Genomic DNA, 17,357 nt, shown 5'->3' with positions numbered 1-17,357 from the left:
GAGGAGGGGGGGGCAGGAGGGAGGAGGGGGGGCAGGAGGGAGGAGATCCCCCTGCTCCAGTTCAAATTTGGATCGCCAACATGTTCTGTTGAAAGACACCAGCTGTTTTTAGCTTTATCTTGATGCAACTTGTATGGTGATCGATGTGGATAAACATACATTGTATCCCTAATCTCTTTGTTCCTATTGTGTTCTGTCACATCTCTTGTCAGTCACGCCCCCTGTGTGTTTGTACCAGAATGCATGCTGTTATATCAAGGTACCTGTGTTTGTAAGTGTGCTAGCAGAGCTTTGCGAGCTGGCCGCTCTCCTCCACATGATTTATGACGTGTTCTGTGTGTGTTTTGTCTCTTTGTGATTTGCACATGCCTCGCTGTTCTGTAACCCACGATAGATACTCGTCCTGTACCCGTTGCTCGTTCCACTGTATTTGGACGGTAGTTGAAGAGCTTTGCTCCAAAATAAGACATCCATTGCTGGACCTGTTACCTGCTCTCGTGAAAACGACAAACAGCAGACGGTCGAAACCCGAGGCGGGGGCCCTGATTCAGCTCACTTCGCCGAAGTGACGTGTCTCTCGGTATTTCACAGATATCAGATAACAGGTGATGATCACTTGATTATGTTTTTCTCCCCCCCCCCCCCAAACATGGATGTATGCAATGCTGGAATAAAGCTCTTCGTATGAATTAGCATTTATATCATTTATGATGACAATGTAGGAGCACGGACTAAAGGCTCAGTCTACCACAGCTCAGGAAATAACGCCTTGAAATAAACTGATGACCACCATCTGGGTTTCTTTGTTTTACCTGGCTGTTTCCGCGGCCTCTTAGCAGCGAGAATGTGTGACGCGCCTCGTGTTGTGAAACACTCACCACTTTACAGCCTCTGCCGGTTAATAACGAGCCCTTGTTGCCCCACGATTAGCTGTATGACTTCAGTTTCGTGGAGTGTGTCGCCTCAGTAATGACTCTCAAGCGATCACAGCGACCCTACGCCGCTGCACGGTTTAAGTGCGCTTTTGCATAACCGCACAAGTGTGCAAGCGTGCACACTTGTGCAAAACACATGCACACACATGCGCCTATTTTCACATACACATGTGCACACGTGTGTACCTGTCACTGCTAGTCTGATCTAATTAAAGGTTCCTTCTTTAAAAGCCTGCTGACAGCTGGTCACAGACTCATGACTTTTTGTCAGATTTCATTGTCGTACTAGTTTCTGGAGGACTTACTATAACCCTTGTTTAATGGAAGCCGTGTAAACTATGAGGGGAGCCGAGCGAGTTAAGTCGAGTTTATGTGTGCGGCCTGAAGTCGTAGCTTAAGGTCCGGGAGGGACGTTGTAAAAGGTGAGTTCGGCGAGCTGCCGTGGGTTTCGCTCGACGTTTCAGGCGAGTGGCTATTCCACTCCGTCCACAGACTCTTACAGAGGGCCTTGTTTATTTAGCCTGCAGCATGAAGAGGCGAAGTCCCGGGTCAACCCACTTTGCCCGTTCCCGCCCCTCCAGCCAGAAGTCGTAGCACAGTACAAGACTACCACCTACTGAGGCCTCGGGGCTGCGTCATCAGATCCAGTTTCCAGGGAAGAAGTTGGATCCCAACGTGAATACATGTGCAAAAGCAAATCACTGGTGCACAACCTTGAACTGGGAGACCGCTCAGCACTGGCTCCTCGTCACTGGTGCACAACCTTGAACTGGGAGACCGCTCAGCACTGGCTCCTCGTCACTGGTGCAAAACCTCTAACTGGGAGACCGCTCAGCACTGGCTCCTCGTCACTGGTGCACAACCTTGAACTGGGAGACCGCTCAGCACTGGCTCCTCGTCACTGGTGCACAACCTTGAACTGGGAGACCGCTCAGCACTGGCTCCTCGTCACTGGTGCACAACCTTGAACTGGGAGACCGCTCAGCACTGGCTCCTCGTCACTGGTGCACAACCTTGAACTGGGAGACCGCTCAGCACTGGCTCCTGGTCACTGGTGCACAACCTCTAACTGGGAGACCGCTCAGCACTGGCTCCTGGTCACTGGTGCACAACCTTGAACTGGGAGACCGCTCAGCACTGGCTCCTCGTCACTGGTGCACAACCTTGAACTGGGAGACCGCTCAGCACTGGCTCCTCGTCACTGGTGCACAACCTCTAACTGGGAGACCGCTCAGCACTGGCTCCTCGTCACTGGTGCACAACCTTGAACTGGGAGACCGCTCAGCACTGGCTCCTCGTCACTGGTGCACAACCTTGAACTGGGAGACCGCTCAGCACTGGCTCCTCGTCACTGGTGCACAACCTTGAACTGGGAGACCGCTCAGCACTGGCTCCTCGTCACTGGTGCACAACCCTTAACTGGGAGACCGCTCAGCACTGGCTCCTGGTTTGGCGTTGTCTTTTTAGGGCCCATCGTTTGAGTTCCAATCCTGCAGTAGAATGGCAGTGGATCAGGAACGGCGTCTTTATTTGAACGACCTAGAAGAAAGCAGTCGCCCTTCCTTTTCAACAGCATGACTGTGTTGTGCAGACCCCAGAGCCAAGCCACCGTGCTGCACTGTGCACGACTCAAGCTGAATACGCCTCCTCTCCCTGTGCCTTTATTGGCCCTCAGCCTCGTTATCAACTCAGCCTCGGTTTGTCTCATCTTCCATCTTTTATTTCTCAGTCGTGTTTTTTTAATAGCGTCGTTCAACGTGAATAGAAATGAAAGGACAGCTCTCTCTCTCTCTCTCCCAGGACGTGCATGTGCACATGTGAAGCTCCTCTTTGTTCCAAACGGCAGCGGGCCGCGCAGTACCCACAACCGGCCGCTAGGTGGCAGCACCGCCCAACCAATTTACCCCTATTGGGGTGGGTGTGGGTGGGGGGAGAGCAGCGCGATATTCCCAACTCCGTATCGTAAGGATGTGGACTGTCCCTTCCTGTCTGAGAGCGGCCGTGCCGAGGCGCAGCGGAGCAGGAACACGGCTGGCTTAGGACGCGATTATGCGCGGCTCGCCACGCCGCTTTTCAAGGACACGTCTGTGGGTCGGGCGGACGGGCTCGGCGGTGTTGCGTGTGGGCGCCGGCGGGCGGCGGGAGCTGGTATGTTCTGCGGCGGCCGGCTGGTAGCGCAGCAGCAGCGGCAGCAGCAGCGGCAGCAGCGGCAGCAGCAGCAGCAGGCCCCGTTCTCTGGCGCCGCCGGGCCTCGTTCCCGTGTCCATGGTGGCCCTGCCCCGCCCTGCCCCTCTCATGGCGGAGACTAAGATCATATACCACATAGACGAGGAGGAGACCCCCTACCTGGTCAAGCTGTCCGTCTCCCCGGACAGAGTCACCCTGGCCGACTTCAAAAATGTCCTCAACAACCGACCCGTCCACAGCTACAAGTTCTTCTTCAAGTCGATGGACCAGGATTTCGGGTAAGTGGCGACCGAACCGTCGGTGCCGACCGAGTCCGGCCTCGCTCGTCGGCGGCGGCGGTGCGTTTTCCACAGCCGCTCGCGGGTCGCACCGGGCAACATGGCGCTGTTTAGGGGGGGGGGGGTAAAAGTGTGTGGGGGGGGTATTGTTGGCGGACCGGTGTCAGGTCTCGCCTCCGCGCGACTGGCACCTGTTCGTTGTGATGGCCCGTCCCGGGAGCCCGTCCCGAGGTGTCGCCGTGTGAGACGGGTCCGGTGTTGTCCGGTGACGCAGCCCCCCACGGCACGCGCACCAAGACCCCGTCCACAGAATTGCCCCAGCACGCTGAACTGCCCCGCGCGGGGGGTCGGGGCAAGCTCGACAAAGCCCCCGGACCTGCCGTTTCCCAAGCCCTGGGCCAGTGAAGGGTGCTGAACGGCTGGGTTCGGCAGGGAAGGACTGAGAGTCATCAGAATAATGATATGCAAACAAGACGTCTGTCTGTCTGTCTGTCTGTGTATGTCTGCCTGTCTGTATGTATAGCTGTCTGTCTGTATCTGTATGTCTGTCTGTATATCTGTCTGTGTCTCTGTATGCCTGTCTGTCTGCCTGCCTGTCTGTCTGTCTGTCTGTCTGTATGTATGTGTGCCTGTCTGTATGCCTGTATGTATGTATGTATGTATGTATGTATGTATGTATGTCTGCCTGTCTGTCTCTGTATGTCTGTCTGTCTGTATGTCTGTCTGTCTCTGTATGTATGTATGTCTGTCTGTCTGTCTGTCTGTCTGTCTGTCTCTGTATGCCTGTATGTCTGTCTGCCTGTCTGTCTGTATGTCTGTCTGTCTCTGTATGTATGTATGTCTGTCTGTCTGTCTGTATGTCTGTCTGTATGTCTGCCTGTCTGTCTGTCTGTATGTCTGTCTGTCTGTATGTCTGTCTGTCTCTGTATGTATGTATGTCTGTCTGTCTGTCTCTGTATGTATGTCTGTCTGTCTGCCTGTCTGTCTCTGTATGTCTGTCTGTCTCTGTATGTATGTATGTATGTATGTATGTATGTATGTATGTATGTCTGTCTGTCTGTCTGTCTGTCTGTCTGTCTCTGTATGTATGTATGTCTGTCTGTCTCTATGTATGTATGTCTGTCTGCCTGTCTGTCTCTGTATGTGTCTGTCTGTCTGTCTGTCTGTCTGTCTGTCTGTCTGTATGTATGTGTGTATGTATGTCTGTATGTGCCAAAATACCCTGCTAAGAATCCAGGCGAAGTTCACCACGCTGACCTGTTCCGTAATGTAAAGCACAGCATCAAACCCAGTGACAGCCCCTCAGACACTTCACACCCCGTTCTGAGACACGTTTCAGCTTATCGTCATTAACTTAGACGATAAGATGGTGTGTCATATAGTATATGATATATATGATCTGGATAAATGGTGTATCGTATATATGATATGGATAAATGTGTGTCATATGTGATATATATGATATGGATAAGATGGTGTATCATATATATGATATATACGATATGGATACATGATGTATCATATATGATACATATGATATAGATAAATGGTGTATCATATGTGATATATATGATATAGATAAATGGTGTATCATATATATGATATATATGATATACTAGATAAATGGTGTATCATATATGATATATATGATATAGATAAATGGTGTATCATATGTGATATATATGATATAGATAAATGGTGTATCATATATATGATATATATGATATACTAGATAAATGGTATATCATATATGATATATATGATATAGATAAATGATGTATCATATATGATATATATGATATAGATAAATGGTGTATCATATATGATATATATGATATAGATAAATGGTGTATCATACGTGATATATATGGTATACTAGATAAATGGTGTATCATACGTGATATATATGATATGGATAAATGTGTATCATACGTGATATATATGGTATACTAGATAAATGGTGTATCATACGTGATATATATGGTATACTAGATAAATGGTGTATCATACGTGATATATATGGTATACTAGATAAATGGTGTATCATACGTGATATATATGGTATACTAGATAAATGGTGTATCATACGTGGTATATATGGTATACTAGATAAATGGGGTATCATACGTGATATATATGATATAGATAAATGGTGTATCATATATGATATATATGATATAGATAAATGGTGTATCATACGTGATATATATATGATATAGATAAATGGTATATCATACGTGATATATATGGTATACTAGATAAATGGTGTATCATACGTGATATATATGGTATAGTAGATAAATGGTGTATCATACGTGATATATATGATATAGATAAATGGTGTATCATACGTGATATATATGGTATACTAGATAAATGGTGTATCATACGTGATATATATGATATAGATAAATGGTGTATCATAAGTGATATATGATATACTAGATAAATGGTGTATCATACGTGATATATATGATATACTAGATAAATGGTGTATCATACGTGATATGATATACTAGATAAATGGTGTATCATATGTGATATATATGATATGGATAAATGGTGTATCATATATGATATATATGATATGGATAAATGGTGTATCATATATGATATATATGATATAGATAAATGGTGTATCATATGTGATATATATGGTATACTAGATAAATGGTGTATCATACGTGATATATATGGTATACTAGATAAATGGTGTATCATACGTGATATATATGGTATAGTAGATAAATGGTGTTATGTGACCCTATCCTAATTTCACCCAGATAAGATGCTGCTGAACAATAAGCCGTTCTGTTGAATTATCCCAACCGTAATTCAACTGAAACCGGTTTATGAGACTAAACGAAATCATGACTAATATGAACCCTCCCCCACACAACACACAACACACACACACACACACACACACACACACGCTCATGGGACTGCAGGTGAGCCACAAGGAAATGCATAATGTGACGTGGCCTTTGGCCTTGTAGATATGATATGATGATGTGATGTGACATGACAGATGATTTATGATTCGCCGTCCTCGCATGTGAACGAGTCTCCTGGTTAAACGTGTCTGGGGACGGTGACGGGTTTGAAGTTAGAAGGTTTCAGCGGGCGTACTCGCTCCCCTGGATTAGCGAACCGGGCCGGGCCAAATCCGTCAAACAGTGTGGACATAATCTTGTTTATGCAAGTTGACCAACAAACGATGACGGAGTTCAGTACGGGGTTCGAACCGGGCCCTTTTGCCACGTTGGTAGCATATAGGCTGCGGTGGGTGGGGGTTTTCAGACTTTCTCCTCTTTCTTTTCCGTTGTTTTATTTATTTATTTAAATAAGAGTTTGACGCGGGTCCGCTAGATGTTTGACTCGGTATCAGTGACAGGCCGTCATACCCCGTCCTGTCCGTCACGTCTTCCTCATCAGACTTTGGGCAGACTGTTTGATTTCTAACATCCAGTTTAGCCTGAGCCGAACTGGGCGAGCCGCGGACCAGAAAGGGTGGCGCGTCCTGCAGGCAGAGCTGTGAACAGCGGTTGCGGTTAAAGGGGCCTGTTTGTGAAACGAAAATAGACCATTTTTTTCGGACCTCCTGACAGAGCTGACAATGAAACTAGGTTCTTATCCCGTCGGCCGTCCGATGCCCGTCACTCCGCTTTGTTTGGGTTTTGCTCCGCCGGGTCCCAGCAGCTGTTGTGGTTCCTTCTGTATTCTTGGTGCGATGAATTGGCTTTCACCGAAGAAGTTTTTGGTCATTTCTTTGTCTCTTGCCCCCCCCCCCCGCCTCTCCCTCTCTCTCTCTCTTTGTCATCCTGTCTTTATTTTTAGGGGCTAGCTCACATTAGCAAACGTCCAGTGGATGTACGTTGCTACGAGGCTGTGAGTTGCTCTGACGTTCATATCAGGCCTCTACCGGGAATGACATATTTGTGTCAGTGTCTCTTTCTCATTCCAATCTGGTGATGTCTCGCCCCGTAGAGGACACACATGCATGCACCCACGCACACACGCCCACGCACACACACACACACACATTCATATCCAGCACAATAACATCTGCCAACATAAGGGTAGGAAACGCAGGGGTGGTCAGGCAGGCGCGCCTCTAGACTCGAGCGGCCCGCGGTCCCGTGGCGGCGTGACCTTGCCGGGGGAAACTGGTTCTTCCAGGTGGGAGTCGAGGCTCGGCCCGCAGTGCTTTGTCTCCGGCCCTTGCTTCCTGCCCCTCGTGACGCTGCGAGCCGGGCGGCTCGCTGGGCCCCAGGTGATCGACAGGCAGATTACGGAGACAAACAAAGCGTGTTTGCTCTTAGGAGACGTGGCTTCGCGTCGTTGAAAAACACCACCACCGCTGCGGCGCTGCAGCGGGTCGGCTCTGGCCGCCTCCCCCTCCCGTGTGTGCCGACAAAGTGTGTTTAATGAAATCACGAATCAAGTGTAGTCGCACCAATATGCTTTCCAAATAAACACAAGCGAGTAGCAGCCTAATCCATGTCTGGCGGAGGCTCGTTACCGAGGCCGGCTCGAGTATGGCGGCTCTTTGAGGGCCGTATGGTATTGGCACAGTATGGAAGCCAACGCTGTCAAAGGCAAGCACAGAGGATAGCAAGGCTTTTGTGGTGGCCGTGCTGGCCGCGCTGCATAGGCGCAGACAGTATGGCTGCCGGGGAATTAGCGAGGGAGGAGCGAGGCTGCTCGGCAGAGAGGGAAAACATCAGATCCCTTGCAGTTATAGACGGCGTTTGAAATGTAAATGAGCAGTCGGTGCAAGGGCCTCAGTAGTAGACCCCCTGCCGTGCTGGAGGATCCAGACATTTTCTTGTGGGATTGCCGACCCAGGATTTGTGCCGGTCTTATCGGCGGTGTGGGCGAGGGACAAAGATTTTAGAAATGGACTCGGGAAATCTGCGCCTTTTCTGCCTCGGTGCAGTCTCGTGCCACATGTGTGCATTTCCTCGTTCCCCTCGGCATTGCAAGTGAGGGGCTGTTCACACGGGCAGCGGCGTTTATGGTTGTTGTTGCAGAATCGTGCAACAAACCCGTTGCATGCCGTGTTCCTAATTTGGAAGACGAGTGGTTTAATTCTGCGGGGCTGCGTTTGTTTGTGATGTGGGCCGTCGCGTTATTTATTTATTTGTTGATATCCGGGGGGCAAGACGGGGTGGTAAAATAGGCCGTGTGTTGTTTTGAAGTAACCCCACCGCCTGCAACGGAGAATTCAGGGTGCCGGTGTTGTATTTTGTTTGTCATTCTGGTGGTGGGTGGTGTTGTATGTGGAGTCGGACCGAGACTTCACTATAATGCAAGTCACAGAGGCACACTGGAGCCAAGGAGGCAGCCAAGACCAGGGCCTGAAAGAAACTGCTCTGTTTGTGTCTCTGAAAATAGGGGACTGTGGTGAAGGGGGATGGGGGGGGGGCTCTCCTTCTGTGAAAGTGATGCTAAGCCACCAATATTAATAAGACAAAAATGTGTCTCGAGTCGCACAAATATCCATCTGCCATGCACCGCTTTTTAAACGTTTCTCTACTGAACGTGACAGGATCGTAATAGAAGAAGAGAAGAAGCAGAGGGAAGACACTTTATTTGTCACTGTAAGCAGTCACACAACGACATTCGTCCCCTGCATCAGCCCTCCTGTGGTGTAGGAGCAGTGGGCAGCTGCAGCGCCTGAGGACCAAGTCAAGTTCTTCTTCCCATTGCCTTGGTCAGGGGCACAGACAGGAGTATTACCCACAGACAGGAGTATTACCCACAGACAGGAGTATTACCCACAGGCAGGAGTATTAGTCACAGGCAGGAGTATTACCCACAGACAGGAGTATTAATCACGGACAGGAGTATTAACCACGGACAGGAGTATTAATCACGGACAGGAGTATTAACCACAGACAGAAGTATTACCCACAGACAGGAGTATTACCCACAGACAGGAGTATTACCCACAGGCAGGAGTATTAGTCACAGGCAGGAGTATTACCCACACACAGGAGTATTAATCACGGACAGGAGTATTAACCACGGACAGGAGTATTAACCACAGACAGAAGTATTACCCACAGACAGGAGTATTACCCACAGACAGGAGTATTGCCCACAGACAGGAGTATTACCCACAGGCAGGAGTATTAGTCACAGACAGGAGTATTACCCACAGGCAGGAGTATTAGTCAAAGACAGGAGTATTACCCACAGACAGGAGTATTAATCACGGACAGGAGTATTAACCACGGACAGGAGTATTAATCACGGACAGGAGTATTAACCTCAGACAGGAGTATTAACCATGGACAGGAGTATTAATCATGGACAGGAGTATTAATCACGGACAGTAGTATTTATCACAGACAGGAGTATTAGTCACAGACAGGAGTATTACCCACAGGCAGGAGTATTAGTCAAAGACAGGAGTATTACCCACAGACAGGAGTATTAATCACGGACAGGAGTATTAACCACGGACAGGAGTATTAATCACGGACAGGAGTATTAACCTCAGACAGGAGTATTAACCATGGACAGGAGTATTAACCATGGACAGGAGTATTAATCACGGACAGTAGTATTTATCACAGACAGGAGTATTAGTCACAGACAGGAGTATTACCTAAAGACAGCAGTATTAATCACAGACAGGAGTATTACCCACAGACAGGAGTATTAGTCACAGACAGCAGTATTGATCACGGACAGGAGTATTACCTACAGACAGCAGTATTAATCACAGACAGGAATATTACCCACGGACAGGAGTATTACCTACAGACAGCAGTATTAATCACAGACAGGAGTATTAATCACAGACTGGAGTATTACCCACAGACAGGAGTATTTCCCACAGACAGGGGTATTAATCACAGACAGGAGTATTTCCCACAGACAGGAGTATTAATCACAGACAGGAGTATTTCCCACAGACAGGAGTATTTCCCACAGACAGGAGTATTTCCCACAGACAGGAGTATTAATCACAGACAGGAGTATTAATCACAGACAGGAGTATTTCCCACAGACAGGAGTATTTTCCACAGACTGGAGTATTACCCACAGACAGGAGTATTACCCACAGACAGGAGTATTTCCCACAGACTGGAGTATTTCCCACAGACAGGAGTTTTAATCACAGACTGGAGTATTACCCACAGACAGGAGTATTTCCCACAGACAGGGGTATTAATCACAGACAGGAGTATTAATCACAGACAGGAGTATTACCCACAGACAGGAGTATTTCCCACAGACAGGAGTATTAATCACAGACTGGAGTATTACCCACAGACAGGAGTATTTCCCACAGACAGGAGTATTTCCCACAGACAGCAGTATTAATCACAGACAGGAGTATTAATCACTGACAGGAGTATTTCCCACAGACAGGAGTATTTCCCACAGACAGGAGTATTAATCACAGACAGGAGTATTAATCAAAGACAGGAGTATTTCCCACAGACAGGAGTATTTCCCACAGACAGGAGTATTTTCCACAGACTGGAGTATTACCCACAGACAGGAGTATTACCCACAGACAGGAGTATTTCCCACAGACAGGAGTATTACCCACAGACGGGAGTATTAATCACAGACAGGAGTATTTTCCACAGACTGGAGTATTAACCCTAACATGCATGTCTTTGGACTGTGGGAGGAAACCCACGCAGACATGGCGAGAACATGCAAACTCCACACACAAAAGGACCTGGGAGGGCCTGGGGTTCGAACCCGGGACCTTCTCGCATGCTGCCCTGCTTGGTTTTTGTTTTTTTTAAGAAGAAAGATGCTTTTGTCATCGCCAGCGAGCGTACGTCAAGATGTTTAACGTAGACCGTTTCACCTTGACAGTCTTTATGTGGTATCTGAATGCTGGTATGGTCCAGGGGAGAGGGTAAACAAGTCTGCATGACTGCAGCATAAATAGATCCTTTATTGTCCTTTGTGTGGAAATGTGTTGCCACAGCCTGCATATGTAAATACAAGTTTACCTCCATGTACTTATGCACACATCCACACAGTCCCACGTGCATGCACGGGTACAGCTACGTAGTAAATCGGTACGTGACGTTCAGCAGGGCGTGGGTTCACAGACGGCGTGTTTAAGTTACAGAACCTTTTCTATCACGGTTGAAGTCATGAGACTCTTCACTAGCGGGAGCTCGGGCTGGCGGGCTTGGCCTAATAAAATACATCTTTTCATGATTTATTCGAGCGGCAAATATTTGGCTTCCCTGTTTACAGCATCAGTTGCATCAGCCCACCCAGCGTCCTTGGACTGTTGGCCGGAGTCGGTTGGCCTCCCCTGACCCCTGCTTTCTGGTTTATGCTGCAACTAAGTAGCCCTCCTCTGCCTCACAATGCATAAACAAACACATCTAATCTGCCCCGGCCAGATAAATATACATCACCGGCAGTGGCATATCCAGCATTCACTTGACTAAATCTTGCTTCATTATCCAGTAAAGTCTATTAAGACCTGTTTAAGCTGTCAGCTCTAAGAAGTCCGCGCTGTGCCTGCAGCTCGGACCAGACATCTGTAAACCGCTCTCAGTCCGCGTGTGTGTGTGTGTGTGTGTGTGTGTGTGTGTGTGTGTGTGTGTGTGTGTGTCAGGACTCTGCGGTGGAACTAATGCTGCCACTGATATTAGATGGAATCTAACAAGAATGCGCGTCGTGCATATTTCGGCGTGTACTGCAGACGTCATCTGTTTCCTTTGGATCCATATCTGGGCTCGGTTGGATCCAATGTGTTTAACAGGCAGCGAGGTATTTCTGAAGAGTTTATTCTGCGTCCAGCGTCTTTCCGAAGCCTTTAAAAAAAAAATGTTTTTTTTTTTTTTTTTTTTTTTTTTGCTCAAAAAATACATCTCATATAGTGCGCAGCCAAATTGTGTGTGTCAAGCAGCTTTTACATAACATGGCTGCTCATGCCAACAGTGCTCTCATTTGAAATTATGAGCTTCGCCGCCAACGGAGAAAAGCTGTTTACGCTTAATGGCCCTGACCACTCCCATATCCTCGCAAGTCACCTTGCAGCTGCTCGTGTGGCTTCGCAGAGAGGATGCGAGCACTTCCTACCTAACAAACACGGCAGAATCACCCCCTTCGTCCACCCCCCCCCCTCCTCCTCCTCCCCCGTGCGCCTCCCCCTCCCGCCTCCCTTTTCCTCCCTGCGGTGGAGCAGGCCGCAGCGGCAGTCTCTGTGGTAGTCAGCTGCAGCCACGACGCTGTGTTATCTCTGTCCACCACTCCCAGCAATTCGGCTCCCACAGCACCCGCCTGACGAAAACACCAGACTTCGCCCGGCCACTTGTCTCAGCAGAAGGGAAGTTTGACTGGAAGGGGGAGAAGGGGGGGGAGGGGGAGGGGGGTGAAAAAAAAGAGAAAACTATAAATCTATAACAGCCCCTGTCTTGAGACAGCCCCGTGTAAAATCCTCTTCTTGGGCTTTGCCGCCGCTCTCAAGTCGTCTTCTGCTTTTCATCCGCCGGGTTGAAAGTCGGGACACTTCAGGTAGACGAGGCGCCGCGTCGGGCAGAAGAAGCCCGGTTGCATGAATTCTGAGAGGCTCCTTTGCAAAAAAAAAAACAAAAAAAAACCCATAAATCAATGCAGGTAGTAATTATAATAACGGTTATTACGCAAGAGTGTTAGGCTGTGTGTGTGTGTGTGTGTGTGTGTGTTTTCGCTCCGTTTGCGTGGCCACCCGGCCGTGCTGCAAGGTGTTAGCCAACTCGTCTCCCGAGCCTCAGCTAGCGCCGAGCCCGGTGTGTGTGACACGAGCCCAGCAGGTGTGGCCGCTGCTTACCGCTGAAATGCGTCCTCGCAGGTCAAAGGGTAACTGGGTGGTATTTTTGTTGGGAATTTACAGCCAGAGACGGAACACACCGAGCGAGGCTCCCGCACTGGACCGCTCTATTTATACACGCTCGTGGGTCTTTGACGCCCCGTTGTCGCGGCCTCTTTACCTTCTCACGCAAACACACACACACACACACACACACACACACACACACACACACACACACACACACACACACACTCAAGCATAGACTCTCTCTTATCAGCATACCTGCTGCTGTAAACCATACTAGCATGCACACACACACACACACACACACACACACACACTAATGCACACACACACACACACACACACACACACACCCACTAATGCACACACACACACACACACACACACACACACCCACTAATGCACACACACACACACACACACACGCACACACACACACACACACACACACACCCACTAATGCACACACACACACACACACACACACACACACACACACACACACACCCACTAATGCACACACACACACACCCACACGCTCAAGCATAGACTCTCTCTTATCAGCATACCTGCTGCTGTAAACCATACTAGCATGCACACACACACACACACACACACACACACACACACTAATGCACACACACACACACACACACACCCACTAATGCACACACACACACACACACACACCCACTAATGCACACACACACACACACACACACCCACCCACTAATGCACACACACACACTAATGCACACACACACACACACACACACACACACACACACACACACACACACACCCACTAATGCACACACACACACACACACACACACACACACACCCACTAATGCACACACACACACACACACACACACACACACACACTAATGCACACACACACACACACACACACACACACACCCACTAATGCACACACACACACACACACACACACACACACCCACTAATGCACACACACACACACACACACACGCACACACACACACACACACACACACACCCACTAATGCACACACACACACACACACACACACACACACACACACACACACACCCACTAATGCACACACACACACACCCACACGCTCAAGCATAGACTCTCTCTTATCAGCATACCTGCTGCTGTAAACCATACTAGCATGCACACACACACACACACACACACACACACACACACTAATGCACACACACACACACACACACACCCACTAATGCACACACACACACACACACACACCCACTAATGCACACACACACACACACACACACCCACCCACTAATGCACACACACACACTAATGCACACACACACACACACACACACACACACACACACACACACACACACACCCACTAATGCACACACACACACACACACACACACACACACACACACACACACACACACACACACCCACTAATGCACACACACACACACACACACACCCACTAATGCACACACACACACACACACACACACACACCCCCACTAATGCACACACACACACACACACACACACACACACCCACTAATGCACACACACACACACACACACACCCCCACTAATGCACACACACACACTAACGTACTCACACAGATTTAGAGTTTCTGGTTCAATACTTGTGGCCCCCACATTTTCCGTGTTGGGCAGGCCTCGCATGTTGCGTGTGCTTAGCGTAATTGGAGGGACGGCCATGTCCACAAATCTCCGCGAATCGGACCGAGAGCGGTCTTACCGCCTGTCAGTGGGCTTACCCGCAGTGGCGAGGGTTCCACGCCAGTCAAAAGCCGTGTGGAGAATGCGACTTGTAAAGCGTGACTGTCTCTCAGTGTGTGTCAACATATTGTGCGGGTCGGGGGAAGCGTACTCGGCTGTGTGCTGTGTGCCGTGTGTCTGCGAGAGCTCACTTGGTTGTCCTGACTGCATGTGTGTGTCCGTCCTCTCTGCAGGGTTGTCAAAGAGGAGATTTCTGATGACAACGCCAAGCTGCCCTGCTTCAACGGGAGAGTGGTGTCCTGGGTAAGTGAGATGGATGGCGCTCCTCTCTCCTGGCGGCGTGCCCGGCCATGCACACTCAGAGGGCTATAGATATGTGCGTGGAGCGCCCGTGGCTCATGTAAATGCAGCCGTGCAACGCCCCCACGCAGCGTTTTTAAAAAGTCCTCTGTGCAATTTCACCGTTGAGCCGCGAAGTGCACAACACAGGTGGGAGCGGCTCCACTTGAACCGTGACTTCTGCAACACAAGCAGCGCGGACTGGGCTTCACTTCCTGTTCGCACTTCGCCGCTCGTTTTACATATAGGATACGAGGCACTGATTGGATAGGGCACCATGGAAATGCACGGGCGCTCATACTACATATCTGTAATATGAATAAGAGGTTATTTCTGTATACATTTTTAAAAATGAATATGTTAATTGTTTACGTCAATATATTGCCCACCTCTAACACCATCGTTTACCACCACCGCGTGGTGCCGCTGGCAGCCCGGTGGAACGGAGCAGCTTACTCAGCCCAGCAGTTAATAAACTCATTTTGTTTGCATACGTTTATTTTGTGGATTCATGAAATGAAAAACCTTGGTCATTAAAGTTCAATAAGAGACTTACTCTTGGCGAGTGTAGCTAATTTGCATATATAATATATGCATCAATTAAGCTACCGAGTACTCAAGCACTCGTTTCTAATTTCATGCGCGTACTCAAACGGGGAAATGAGGTCAGACGCACATGCCTAGTAGGGAAATTACCGCTCTGCCGTAGGCACGGGGGGCTACCGAACAGCCCGCTGGAAACTGAAACTGATTCAGGATCCTGCTCGGAGACGTTCAGCGGGGCTGATGACTGCCGACATATGGGATTTAGCTTAGGCGTCTGACTGAAGGGCGGTCTCCCAAACCGCCACCCTTTCACACTGTCATGACAGAATATTTACAGACTGATGCTGACATTGATTCACCAAACATCCTTAATGTTAGATTAGATATACACCTCACACTGCACGGGCCTGAAACACAAGCCGTATCCATACATTATCCAAGCCGCTTATCCCGCTCTCGGGGTCGCACGGATGCTGCAGCCTATCCCAGCAGCCATTGGGGCGGCAGGCGGGGAGACACCCTGGACAGGCCGCCCGGCCATCACATGAGCAGTAACTGATAAATTGTTTGCATGCCACCTAGTAGATGTAGGCATGTCGGGGCATCTGGGTGGCCTGGCGGTCTGTTCTGTTGCCTACCAACCCGGGGGTCACTGGTTCGAATCCCCGTGTTACCTCCGGCTTGGTCGGGCGTCCCTACAGACACAATTGGTCGTGTCTGAGGGTGGGAAGCCGGATGTGGGTATGTGTCCTAGTCGCTGCACTAGCGCCTCCTCTGGTCGTTCGGGGCACCTGTTCAGGGGAGAGGGGGAACTGGGGGGGAATAGCGTGATCCTCCCACGCGCTACATCCCCCTGGTGAAACTCCTCACTGTCAGGTGAAAAGAAGCGGCCGGTGACTCCACATGTATGGGAGGGAGGCGTGGTGTAGTAGCGACCAGGACGGCTCGGAAGACTGGGGTAATTGACCTCCCCCCCCCCCCATCCCATCCCAAAAAAAAGATATAAGCATATCACAGCCATCTTAATCCTGCCTCTAGAGGTCAGGTAAGGTGTCTGCTCTAAAGGAGATTTCACATTTACCCGGGGAAATGTTTAAACAGGCAAATCATCAAAAGATATAAATGTAGGTAGGTGCGGTGTGGTCTATGTGCAGTATGTAAGGGTCCATCTGTGCATGTAGCGTCCTGCTGCTAGACAGTGTAGGCCGGTTCTTGACTTTGCTCACATTGTTGTGCCAACCCCGAGAACCCAAGAAGCGGCGAGACGTCGGCTCGTTGTCAGCCTGTTCCTTTGTGAGGCTCAGAACGCCAATCAGCACAGGCCACGCGTGTACTCGTCCAATCATACGGCGGCCCGGTGGAAACGCTGTCGCTCTGCTGAATGGCAACAAGCGGCGTCTCGCGGGTTCATTCAACAGAGCGCCGCAACAAAGGCCATTGAAATGAATTGGCGTCGTGATCCAGCGCCACGGCGCAGGACCCGGAGCTCGCATTAGCCTCCCCCCGCTGGAGTA

The 17,357-nt window shown here is 49.3% G+C and overlaps 1 protein-coding gene across 2 annotated transcripts in view; it reads left to right on the top strand.

Moving 5' to 3' along the window:
* The first annotated feature begins 2,925 nt into the window (after window positions 1-2,925).
* dvl1a (dishevelled segment polarity protein 1a) overlaps window positions 2,926-17,357 on the top strand; it is a 40,238-nt gene continuing 25,806 nt past the window's right edge. For both annotated transcript variants that reach the window (XM_056273278.1, XM_056273277.1), the window contains exons 1-2: window positions 2,926-3,400; window positions 15,192-15,261. In XM_056273278.1, the coding sequence (XP_056129253.1) occupies window positions 3,201-3,400; window positions 15,192-15,261 (270 nt within the window). In that variant the 5' untranslated portion in view covers window positions 2,926-3,200. The remainder of the gene's footprint in view (window positions 3,401-15,191; window positions 15,262-17,357) is intronic.

This window comes from Lampris incognitus, chromosome 2, assembly GCF_029633865.1.
Source record: "Lampris incognitus isolate fLamInc1 chromosome 2, fLamInc1.hap2, whole genome shotgun sequence".
Taxonomy (NCBI): Eukaryota; Metazoa; Chordata; class Actinopteri; order Lampriformes; family Lampridae; genus Lampris; species Lampris incognitus.
The sequence above is the reverse complement of the archived record's forward strand: the minus strand, read 5'-3'. Positions and strand labels throughout refer to the sequence as shown.